We start from the raw sequence: 12,459 nt of genomic DNA on the forward strand, positions 1-12,459 counted from the left end.
CATATATGGTTTCAAACTAATAAGTTGCTAAGACGTCCCACCATACTTTGGTCCTAAACGTCATCATCATGCGACAAATCGGGCCGTTGTTTGTTTTGATGGTTGCAGACAGTCTTGGAGTAGACTTTCATTTATTTTTGGGCAACTAGAACTAAGATGATTCACGAATTGTTGTTGGCATTGAGTGGATACCCGGGGACCATTTTCACATGGAATAAACGAACAGGTTTACAGGTAAAACGGAACACTGCTTTTATTGACGTGTGTTTGCGCTTATGCAATCGGTGTTTGATGCACGTTGTTGAACAGTGGTCTTCAAGAACAACTATTAGTGGATGTATGAATGGCACTTTAAGAAGAACTGTCATTTAGTTGTTTTCAGTGTTTCGGCATGAATTTTAGTTTAGATCAGCATTTTCACGATGTCTGAAAACACATTGAGCTATTGAAGCTGTGTTTTCTTAAATTATTGATCAGCGTACCTACGATGTTTCTGCCTTGCGCCATGTTAGGACACTCACTCACTCACATTCTGCACACATTTTATGCGGGTGGAGGAAACCCACAAGCGGGCTTGCAGCACCCTGGTTGTGCTGGCGCTTACTCTGGAGGCGGAGGCCGGGTGATGCGCAATGGTGTGTCCGAGGATGAGCACCCAATGTCGGACACGAGGTGGGGGGGGGGGGGGAAGGGGGGAGACCCCTGCCTCATGGAGTTGGTCGAACTTTAATTGTGTCGGCCGACGCGGCGCCGGGTTCCGGTAGTCGTAGCGTGCGGACGACAAGAGACATTTCTGTTTAAAGGAACTACTCCTTTTAAGACGTACAAGATGTAAAATCTATACATATAAGTGCCTTAACACTGTCAATTGTGCAAAGGGAGCAGTTTAAAGTGATGAATCGTGCGGTCTACAAAATATTTAAAAATAAGTATAAAATATACATACTAAAAAAAAAAAGAAATATATATATGGTGTGTCCGAGGATGAGCACCCAATGTCGGACAAGGAGATCCACGGGAAGGGCCCAGCGCGCGCAAAGACCTGCCGCCGCGGCCTGCGGGCCCACGAAACCCCTCTGACAGACCTGCCTCGCGCGCGGCGCCCCCCCCCAAGCGGCCACTGGTGGTTCTCTCTCTCTCTCTCTCTCTCTCTCTCTCTCTCTCTCTCTCTCTCTCTCTCTCTCTCTCTCTCTCTCTCTCTCTCTCTCTATTCTTTTCTTTTTTCTGTTTGTTTTGCCTTTATTTTTCTATCAACCCACTGGAACGCAGCAGGCCGGCTTGAGGGTGTCTTTCCCCTGCATAGCAGGTCCTCCCCACCTCGTGTCCAACATTGGGTGCTCTTTCTCGGACACATGAGATATATATATATATATATATATATATATATATATATATTAAGATTTTTATATGTATATTTTATATTTATTTTTAATATTTTGTAGACCGCACGATTCGTCACTTTAAACTGCTCCCTTTGCATAATTTACATTGTTAAGGCACTTATATGTATAGATTTTACATCTCGCACGTCTTATAAGGAGTAGTTCCTTTAAACAGAAATGTCTCTTGTTGTTGTAGCAATGTTGTTCCTTGTTTTGTTATGCATGCCGTACAAGGGTAGCACTGATTGTCGGAGAAAAATGCCTTGTGTGTTTTTTACACTCTTGGCCATTAAAGCTGATTCTGATTTCTAACATGAAATTTGTACCTGCAGGTGTCCCAGGACTTACCCTTCCTTCACCCCAGTGAGATCAGTGTTCTTAGTCGTCTTTGTAAACTGGGTTCGGATTACATACGCTTTACGGAGTTCATAGAGCATCACACTGGCCATGTGCATCAACAAGTAAGTTCCAGAAGTCCAGCTCAACACATTCAGCCTGTATGCTTAGTTTACCCACGTCCCCCAATTAAATACCAATTCATTAATAAATAAATTACAAAATTATAGAGTTTTGTGGGTATCTGTATGGGATGTTTGTATAGTCAATCCCCAACGTGTGGAACATACAGAGGATTGAAAATTTTCATAGAAGCTTGCAGCTTCAAAAACACAAAAAGAAACCTCAAAAACTATAATCCAATCATATACTAACATTTTCTCCAGGCATACATGATCTTTGTTTTTTGAAGCCACTATACCTCAAAGAGATCTCAAGTCTGTGTCATAGATGTTGCTTTCAGATAATGCATGAGGTCAGCCACGTTTGCTGCAAGCCAAGTTTAAAGTAAACAAGCAAGTGCAGCATCTGTTGGCGATTAACAAATGTAAAGACAGAATGACTTAATTCTCCAGTCCAGTAGGGTCGTACCGACAAGCTTTTCAGCAGTTTTTATTTTCAGTCAATTTGTCCTGCCTATCAATCCTATCCTGCCAAAACGCTCCCAATCAGGATGAAAAAAATAAGCAACAGCAAGAGGAAAACCATGTTGACGTTCCCCACATCAGAAACGATGTTGCTGCATACATGCTGCTGAAGAGCCACAAGTTGCTGTGCAACAATCGAGCACCAACATTCTTTCAACAAATGTTATCCTGCTGCTGTCAACAGTCCCCACAAGGGACAACCACATGACAAAAAAAATACTGAAGAGCTCCTGTGGAATGAATTTCTACATTAGTTGATAATAAAATGTGATCTGATCTTCATCTAAGACATAATGTTACAATTACTGTGATTCGATCGCGCTTAAAACTTGGCACAGTCGAGCACACAAAATCACACGCTTAAAATTTGTTACGAGTAGAAAAAATAGATATTGAAATATGTTGCTTATTTTGTGTAGTTTTGGTATTAATTTACAATATGTGTTGATTTCTTAAACGTTGTTAACTAAACAAGCCTGCTCCTAAACAATCAGTATTCACCCGGAAACAGGTAATGCAAGTTAACCGTACTGAGCATGTTGGGAAGTGATGCCACAAGCGCATGTTCAGAGCTTCTTAACATACTGCGAGCACATTTATGTTGAAAGTCATCAACATCATGAGCCATGTCAAAGAAAATTCAGTTACACTGAAAACATTTCTGGGATATAACACTGGTAATGTTTCAGTATCTAACTATATTAAGTATGAGATTATGATTTACTTTGACTTTGCTTTTAACTTTTCTTCAAATAAAGTTTGTCAGATCTGTCATGAGCCAGGCTGGATCTCGGCCAAGAGGGCCATGGCCACTGCCCTGGCCGGTGACACCTGTCACCGCTCACAGTTGTTTCATATTATTACTGTAATTAGATGGTGTTTTTAAGTTGGAGTTTTAGTCACTGGCAAAGGGCCAGTTCGTTGTGCCCTGAGTTAGTGATTTGCACTGTGTTACCATGTGCGGAAACTCGTGCAATAAAACCCACTGGACATAATGCCGTTGTCTCGGCGTCATTTACTTGGATCCTCCCCCGCATCTTTGGCATGTGACAGAACGAAATGGCCTGATGCCTCGCTTTTGGTGGCCTGGAGGGACAGACAGACAGACTGGGGTTGGGGGTTGTATTATATAAGTCATACTTTTCGGACTATAAGTCACAGTTTTTTTCATAGTTTGGGGGTGCGGCTTACTCTCCAGAATGATTTATATGCGAAATTATGAACACTTTATTGCATCCATCCATATTTCAAGTTGCTTATCGGTTATTTTCACACTGACAACCGTCACACTGCCTTGCGATCGACGCAATGAGCGCACCCCTGGTGTAACAGAATTTCCTTTCACATGTTGTTGATGACTTTCAACGTAAATCTGAGTACGCGAAGCAACTCTGAACATGCGTTTTTGGCCGAACTTGCGTACATCCTCAGTACGGTTAAATTCCATTTCCTGTTTCCGGGTGAATACTGACTGGTTGTTTTGGAGCAGGCTTGTTTAGTTAACAACATTTATTAAATAAATACGTAAATTAATGTCAAGACTACACAAAAAAGTGACATTTTTCAATATCTATTTTTTCGACTCGTAACAAATTTTACGCGTGTGATTTTTCGTGCTTGACTGTGCAGATTTGCGAGCATATATATATATATATATATATATATATATATATATATATATATATATATATACACACACACACACACACACACACACAATTAGCTTTATGTGCACTGTATTGTCTGTGCTTTCATCCTCGATCAGGCTGTGCCAAAGTGGAATTTTAAAATTACACAGAATCTCATTCTGCACTTTCTACTTTGGCTTCAGACCAGACCTTTCCCACTTGGAAAAGAGAAAATCTCATACAGTTTCACCACTTTTTCTTCTATTATTCACATACTCTGACAGTCATTGCATCTTAAAACAACAACATTTATTTTTTAACTTTCTCCATTAATATCTAAAGTAAATATAGGTAGCATGTCTAGCTCGTCTCGCTGTCATTATAAAACACATTGATGGGCTTCGGAAGTACTGTAACATTTGTAATTATGAGTGTATGTCTTTAAGACTGGTCGATAATGATCGGCGCATTGAGCACCCCTGTATTTACTGATAAGGACACGACATTAATAATTGTTGTCAATTTCATGCATTTCAATCATTTAGTAAAAATAGAAATAAAAACGTTTTTGAATGGATACGATATACACGCTACGAAAGCAGGCTTGCATGCCATGATGTAAATCTGAATTCAAGTTAGTAGTTTACTTAGTTGAATTTGTATTTGAATTTGTAATTTTTTGGGGTAAAGGTATGCACCTAAATAATGAATGATCATATTGTGTAGATTTTGAAAACAGAATAGCCTTTATTTGTAGATGTACTGGATATATTTAATTCATAATACAATTTATAAAACTTGCACGTTAAAATTGGTGATCACCCTTTGATAATGCTTACAGCCCCCAGACACCTGGCTATTTTTCAGTCTTTTTTTTTCATTCAAATCACACGTCTGGAAGAAGCTGTTGGAATCTCTGTTTGTTTTCGGTTTACATTGTTCAGTATTGCCTACTGGAGGGAAGGAGGTGGAAGGGGTGGTGACCAGGATGTGGAGGTCCAAGAGGAATTTGTCTACTTTTGTCCTAGTTCTGGGAGTGTTCAAGTCCTCAAGGGTGGGAAGGCTGTTACTGAGAATATATTTTTTTTTTAGACGTTTTTATTCTGTGTTGGCACTGAAGGTGTACCGGTACACACGCCTGACTTTGGTGTGAGCAGTGTGGGATTTATTCCTGCTCAGTGATGGTGTTCAAATGTGCCCTGTGATTGACACAAAGTAGTTTGACAGCGTGAGGGGAAGTTGTGACAAAGAATATCCCTTGAAGCCCACAATAATTTCTTGATTCTTGAGCGTGTTCAGCTTCGCATTTTGTCAGCTGCACCAGAGCTCCAGCAACTCCACTTCTTGTTGAGATGCAGTCTCGTCACAATGTTAGATGAGACCGATGACTGTGGTGACATCTGCAAACTCAGGAGTATGACAGCCAGGTGGGTTAAGGTGCAGTCATTTGTATTGAAAGATGTTTTAAAACATTTCTGATACCTCGCTCAGGAGTTCGGTATCAAATTTTAATAGGTTCGTCGGAGATAGGCACTCAGAAATGAAGACAAGACACACTTCTGGCTACCAACAATTGGCACTTTATTGGTCCCACACAGAAATGGTAACACAAGCACAAGCACAAATCACGTGGTATGAAGCTAAGTAATATCCAACCAGCTCTTAGAAGAATATCCAGCTCTTACCGTGCGCCAATAGGAGGGAGAGCCAACACTCCAGGTAGAGCAGCTTCAATACCGGCTGAGCGTCCGTACGCAACCCGCAGCAGACTCTACCGAGAGTATCCAAAGTCCTCCTTTTATACTCTAAGCGTGTGCGGAAGGAGGGGTGAGTGGCCAATTCATCCCACCTGACGCCACACTATTCTTTGTTACCAACAGATGGCGTTGCTCAATATCATATATAACAAAAACGTCTTTTTATGACATTGCTGGTTATACAAAGCTATGGCGATGATCTTTTAGGTTATACAAAGCTATTGCGAAACATATACGAAGCTATTGCGAAACATATACGAAGCTATTGCGAAACATCTTTTAATTATGGAAAAACAACACAATAAAATTATTCTTACTTCAAAAGAGAAGAGCAGCCGAAAGAGGACACAACCTTGGAGCGCCCCGGTGCTGATGATGCTTGTAGATGACGTGGCCTCCCCACACTCACTTGCTGTGTCCTGCCTCTCAGGAGGTTGTAAATCCACTAGCAGATTGCAGGCAAGATGCTGAACTGGAGAAGCTTGGAGGAATGAGGTTCAGAAATGATGGTATTGAACGCAGAGTTGAAGTTCACAAACAGGATCCTCGAGTAGGTCCTTTCACCATGGAGGTCTTCTGGGATGAGGTGTATCCCATTTTGACTGCATTATCTGCAAACCTGTTTACTCGGTAGGCAAACAGCAAATCGTCCAACAGGGGACCTGTGAAGAAAAAACAGTACTTTTACTCCATTGCAACATGCCGCTCGCGACTCTTCTTTTTCTTATCCTTTTGGATTGTCCCGTGAGGGGTCACCAAAGTGTGTCATCTTTTTCCATCTAAACCTATCTCCTGGATCTTCCTCTCTCACACCGACTGCCCTCATCTCTTCCGTTACAACATCCATTTACCTTATCTTTGGCCTTTCTCTCGCTCTTTTGCCTGGCAGTTTCATCCTCAGCACCCTTCTACCAGTGTACTCACTCTCTCACCTCTGGACATGTCCATAACATCAAAGTCTGCTCTCTATAACTATAACGTCAAAACATCTAACATTGGGTGTCCCCGTAATGAGCTCATTTCGAATCCTATCAAGCCTCTTCATTCCTACAGAGAACCTCAACGTCTACATTTCTGCCACCTCTTGCTCTGCATCCTGTTGTCTCTTCAATGCCACCCTCTCTAATCTGTTCATTATGGCAAGCCTCATTGGTGTTTTATAAAGTTTGCCCTTCATCCTAGCAAATACTCTACTGACACATAACACACCAGACACCTTCAGACAGCTGTTCTCACCTGCCTGGATCAGTTTCTTCATTTTCTTACCACACTCACCATTGCGCTGGATTGTTGACCCCAAGTATTTGACATTCTCCAACCTCCCTATCTCCTCTCCCTCTTTCCATTCCACCCCTCTCATTTACACACACATATATATTATTTTACTTCGGCTAACTTTCATTTTCAAGGGGACCTAATATCTAACATCATCTGTCAGCCTATCCATTACCACACAAAATAGGAAGGAGCTCAGAGTTGATCCCTGATGCAGTCCCTCCTCTGCAATTATAGCCCTGTCTGTTTTTCTTAGTGTAAAACTGAACTGTTGCTTGCAGAATACCTTTAGCAATGCATGTTGAAAGCTGAATGATGCTACAGTTTTAAGGTTAATGTTATGTTGCCTCTATTTAAAATGCAGAATTAGCTTTTTGTGCACTGTATTGACTGTGCTTTCATCCTCGATCAGGCTGTGCCAAGATGGAATTTTAACATTATACACCATCTCATCCTGTACTTTGTACTTTGGCTTCAGACCAGAACTTTTTTACTCAAAAAAGAGAATCTCGTCCAGTTTCACCACTTTTTCTTCTATTATTCACGTACCCCGACATACATTAAAGCAACAGCACTTCTTTTTTTTTTTTTACTTTTACCATTATTATCGAGAGTAAACACAAGCAGCATGCTCTATGTAGCCCAGACTGTGTGGGTGGATGGTGTTTGTAACTGAGTGTACCCCTTTAAGAGCCTAAGGGGGGCGGAGTCAGGTAAACCAGTAGGAGAAGTGTGCTTCTATGTTAAAATAAATAAATATATAAATCAGGCTGTGGTTCATTGCGCTGGATTGGTTTTCATGTGCCCTGAGAATGTCTACGTATTTCTACTCCTCACACATTTTACACGTGTGATTTTTCGTGCTCGACTGTACAGATTTGAGAGTACGATGGCACACGGGTGTGATCTCGCCCGTCAAATCACAGTGACTGCTTGTAGTTTTCTCCCTGACTACTGTCGTACATTTTCTTGAGTAAATATTTTTGAGATTACGTTCTACTTGTTACATTATTCTAAAATCATTGCTCTTACCTGACTCCATTATTTGGCTTCCCTATCCATATTTGCCTAGTCAAAACTGTCAAGTAAATTGTCCAAAGTTTGTCATAACAGCGTTCTAACGATCAATGTCATTTGTGCAGTTTGTTTCATAAAATCAAACTCACTGAACACTTTCTTTGTAGGAACAGCTTACAAATCAGGGTAGCCAGATGGGACTTCACGGGATATACCTGCGTGCATTCTGTACAGGGTTGGATTCTATTCTGCAGCCATACAGACAGACCCTTCTGGACCTTGAGCAGGAGGTAAAAAAATAAATAAATAAAATAAAAATATAAAATTCAAGCGGACAGTGAATTAAATTGTCTTTTTCAGTTCCTCACTGATCCTCACCTGACAATATCTCATGTGAATTTTAAGCTTGATCAGGTAGGCGTGTAACCCCCTGTGAGTAATGTAAATAAATATTGACAAAGATAAGGCTTAAAAACTGTTACATCTGTACTTTTCCTAAATTAAGTTTCAGTTGCTTTTTCCCTCTGTGATGGTGGTGGTCGAGACTATTAAATCACAAAAGGTAAGGATTGTTTACTTGCCTAAAACAGGTCCAATACTAGGTCAAAAGCATGGTTTTATAATGGCAATTGAAACCTAAATTCAGACAGTGAGTTTGATTGAATGACCATGTTGTTTATTAGATTAACTGATGACTAAAGTCCTCCATATTACAGTGGGTATAAAAAGTATTCTGCCCCCATTAAATTTTGCAACATTTGTTATATAGAAGTCATTTCCCAAAATCATTAATTTTTTTGCCCCTCATAATGTACACAGAGGATCCCATATTGACAGAAAAACAGAACTGTTATGTTTGCAGAGTTATTAAAAAGAAAAAATGAAACATCATACCAATAAGTATGTAGACTTTTTGCTGGGCCACTCTTATTTCATTAATTCGGGTTGTCTTCATTTCATGTGATTATCCTTGAGACGGTTCTAAATCTTCGTTAGAGTCCAGCTGTGTTTGATCGTACCGATTGGACTTGAATTCGTACATCCACACTCTATATAAGACATTACAGCTCACAGTGCATATCAGAGCAAATGAGAATCATGACAGAGAATTGTGGCAAGGCACAGATCAGGCCAAGTTTGCAAAAAAGGGTCTGCTGCACTTAAGGTTCCTAAGAGCACATTGACCTTTATTGTGCTGAAATTGAAGATGTTTTTGGCAATCACAACTCTTCCTATAGCTGGCCTAACTGAGCAAATAAGGTAGAAGAGCATTGTTTAGAGGGATGAAGAAGAACCCCAAAATCATTGGGGCTGAGCTCCAGAGATGCAGTTGAAAGATGGAAAGAGTCAGCCTTCAATGCAGCTCACCACCACTCAGGGCTCTATGACAGAGTGGCCCGAGTAAAAGATTTCTTCAGTCCAAGACATATGAAAGCCCTCATGGGGTTTGCTTGAGAAAACAAACAAAACACCTGAAGGACTCCAAGATGGTGGGAAATAAGATTCTTAGTCCTGATGAGACCAAGAGAGATGTTTTTGGCATTAATCTAACCAGTGTGTGTGGAGAAAATCAGGCACTACTTATCACCTATCCAATATAGGTCCAACAGTGAACCATGGTGGTGGCAGCATCATGCTGTGGGGGTGTTTTTCCAGCTGTAGGGACTGCACCACTGGTTGCATTTGAAGGAAAGATGAATGCAGCAAAGTACCAACATATCCTGGATGAAACCTTCTCCAGAGTGCCTAGGACCTTTGACTGGAATGAAGATTCAACTTGCAAAAAGACAATGACCCTAACCACACAGCTAAAATAACTAAGGAGTGGTTTCTGAACAACTCTGACTTTTCTTGAATGCCCCAGCTAAAGCCCCAACTTAAATCCAATTGATCATTTCAGGAGAGACCTGAAAGTTTACAAATGTTCACCATCCAACCTGACAGAACTGGAGAGGAATTAAAAAGACGAATGATGGAGGATCCCCAAATTCAGGTGTGAAAAACTTTATTTCCAAAATGACTCCTGGCTCACTCAAAAGGGTGCTTCTATTAAAGGGTCTAAATACTTATGGGTATGTGATTTTTTTTTTTTTCAGATTTTTTTTTTTTCTTAAATGAATCTGCAAAAATATAAAAAAAATTGTTGTTCAATATCGGGTGGTGTGGGAACATTAATGAGGAAAAAAACCTGAATGTAATTGATTTCAGCAAATGGATGCTCAATAAAAATTCAAAGGCGTCTGAATACTTTCCGTACCCACTGTGTTTGTTGAAATTAATGGAAAGTACCGGTATTTATTGAGAATCTGCGCTGAAAAACATTTGGTCAAAGTCTCGCCTGCTTTAGATCCATGGCTGTCGAATCCTGGAAATGGTACACAAACACAGTTGTGGTGGCCTTCCTCCTGTACGTGTGGCCTTAGAAAAGTAAGTAATTCAGTTGGCACTCTTAGACTTGAAATTAGATGTTTACATTTACTGAGTAAAAATATGCATGCTTTCCCCCTCACTTTTTGACATTAAATCAGACTCTTGTTCCTGTTTTATACTGAACAGTATAAACAACATTGACGTTTTTGCTCTCATTTTTCATGAACTGGTCTCCAAGTATCTAAAACTTTTTTTACAGACACAAAAAAGCCATTTCCCTCAAATATCGACAGTGCCTTGTGAAAGTATTCGGCCCCCTTGAACTTTTCAACCTTTCATCACATTTCAGGCTTCAAACATAAAGATATAAAATTAAAATTTCTTGTCAAGAATCAACAAGTGGGACACAATCGTGAAATGGAATGGAATTTATTGGATATTTTATACTTTTTTTAACAAATAAAAACTTGAAAAGTGGGTAATGCAATATTATTCTTTCAGTGCAGCAAACTCACTTCAGAAGTTCAGTGAGCATCTCTGAATGATCCAATGTTGACTGATGATGACAAATAGAATCCACCTGTGTGTAATCAAGTCTCCGTATAAATGCACCTGCTCGGTGATACTCTCAGGGTTCTGTTTAAAATGCAGAGAGCATCATGAAGACCAAGGAAGACACCAGGCAGGTCCGAGATACTGTTGTGTACTATTATTTGGCCCTCTTGCATTAATACTTTGTAGCGTTACCTTTTCCTGCAATTACAGGTGGAAGTCGCTTGGGATATGTCGTATATTGCTCGTTTCCATATAAGTACTTAATGGTGAACGCCTGCGCTACATTTTACTTAAGTGTTTAAAAGTATGATTTAAAACAAAACATTCAGAATAATTTACATTGACAGTTCATAATACTATAGCCAATAGATTTTCACTGAGATCCAATGTGTAGGGAGCGTTACCATTACATCATCATGATTATGGTTTATCATCTTGTTAAGGAGTATTATATCAAGCATTAGCTAGCTTTAAAAGGGGGGATTTTATGATAAGTAGAATATATTATTTAAATAATAAACACATTGCATCTACCCTTATATTAGCTAAGTAGAGTTGATTTCTTCACATTAGGATTTACAAATCTACAGTGCCTTGTGAAAGTATTTGGTCCCCTTGAACTTTTCAACCGTTTGTCACATTTCAGGCTTCAAACATAAAGATATAGAATAATTTTTTTTTGTCAAGAATCAACAAGGGACACAATTGTGAAGTGGAACAAAATTTATTGGATATTTTAAACTCTTAACAAATAAAAACTTGAAAAGTGCAGTGTGCAATATTATTCGGCCCCCTTGGATTAATACTTTGTAGAGCAACGTTCTGCTGCAAGTTGTTTGGGGTGTCTATCAGTTTTGCACATTGAAAGACTGAAAATTTTGCCCATTCTTCGTTGCAAAACAGCACGAGCTCAGTGAGGTTGGATGTCTTCTCTGCCTACAGATTCTCGATTGGATTCAGGTCTGGACTTTGACTTGACCATTCTAACACCTGGATATGTTTATTTGTGAACCATTCCATTGTAGATTTGCCTTTATGTTTTGGATCATTGTCCTGTTGAAAGATAAATCTCCGTTCCAGTCTCAGGTCTTTTGCAGACATTTCTTCCAGAATGGTCTCGTATTTGGCTCTATTTATCTTACCATCAATTTTAACCACCTTCCCTCTCCCTGCTGAAGAAAAGCAGGCCCAAACCATGAGGGTCCCACCAACATGTTTGATAGTGGGGATGGTGTGTCCAGGGTGATGCGCTGTGCTTTTGCGCCAAACATATCGTTTTGCATTGTGGCCAAAAAGTTTGATTTTAGTTTCATCTGACCAGAGCACCTTTTTCCACATGTTTGGTGTGTCTCCCAGGTGGCTTGTAGAAAACTTTAAACAATACTTTTTATGGATATCTTTGAGAAATTGCTTTCTTCTTGCCACTCTTCCATAAAGGCCAGATTTTTGCAGTGTACGACTGATTGTTGTCCTATGGACAGACTCTCCCACC

At 39.9% G+C, this 12,459-nt stretch overlaps 1 protein-coding gene across 2 annotated transcripts in view; it reads left to right on the top strand.

Moving 5' to 3' along the window:
- Positions 1–33: 33 nt before the first annotated feature.
- Positions 34–12,459, top strand: part of tubgcp4 (tubulin gamma complex component 4) — a 71,552-nt gene continuing 59,126 nt past the window's right edge. For both annotated transcript variants that reach the window (XM_061815762.1, XM_061815763.1), the window contains exons 1-6: positions 34–234; positions 1,715–1,843; positions 8,210–8,332; positions 8,403–8,456; positions 8,548–8,604; positions 10,390–10,469. In XM_061815762.1, the coding sequence (XP_061671746.1) occupies positions 157–234; positions 1,715–1,843; positions 8,210–8,332; positions 8,403–8,456; positions 8,548–8,604; positions 10,390–10,469 (521 nt within the window). In that variant the 5' untranslated portion in view covers positions 34–156. The remainder of the gene's footprint in view (positions 235–1,714; positions 1,844–8,209; positions 8,333–8,402; positions 8,457–8,547; positions 8,605–10,389; positions 10,470–12,459) is intronic.

This window comes from Syngnathoides biaculeatus, chromosome 3 (genome assembly GCF_019802595.1).
Source record: "Syngnathoides biaculeatus isolate LvHL_M chromosome 3, ASM1980259v1, whole genome shotgun sequence".
NCBI classification, from domain to species: domain Eukaryota; kingdom Metazoa; phylum Chordata; class Actinopteri; order Syngnathiformes; family Syngnathidae; genus Syngnathoides; species Syngnathoides biaculeatus.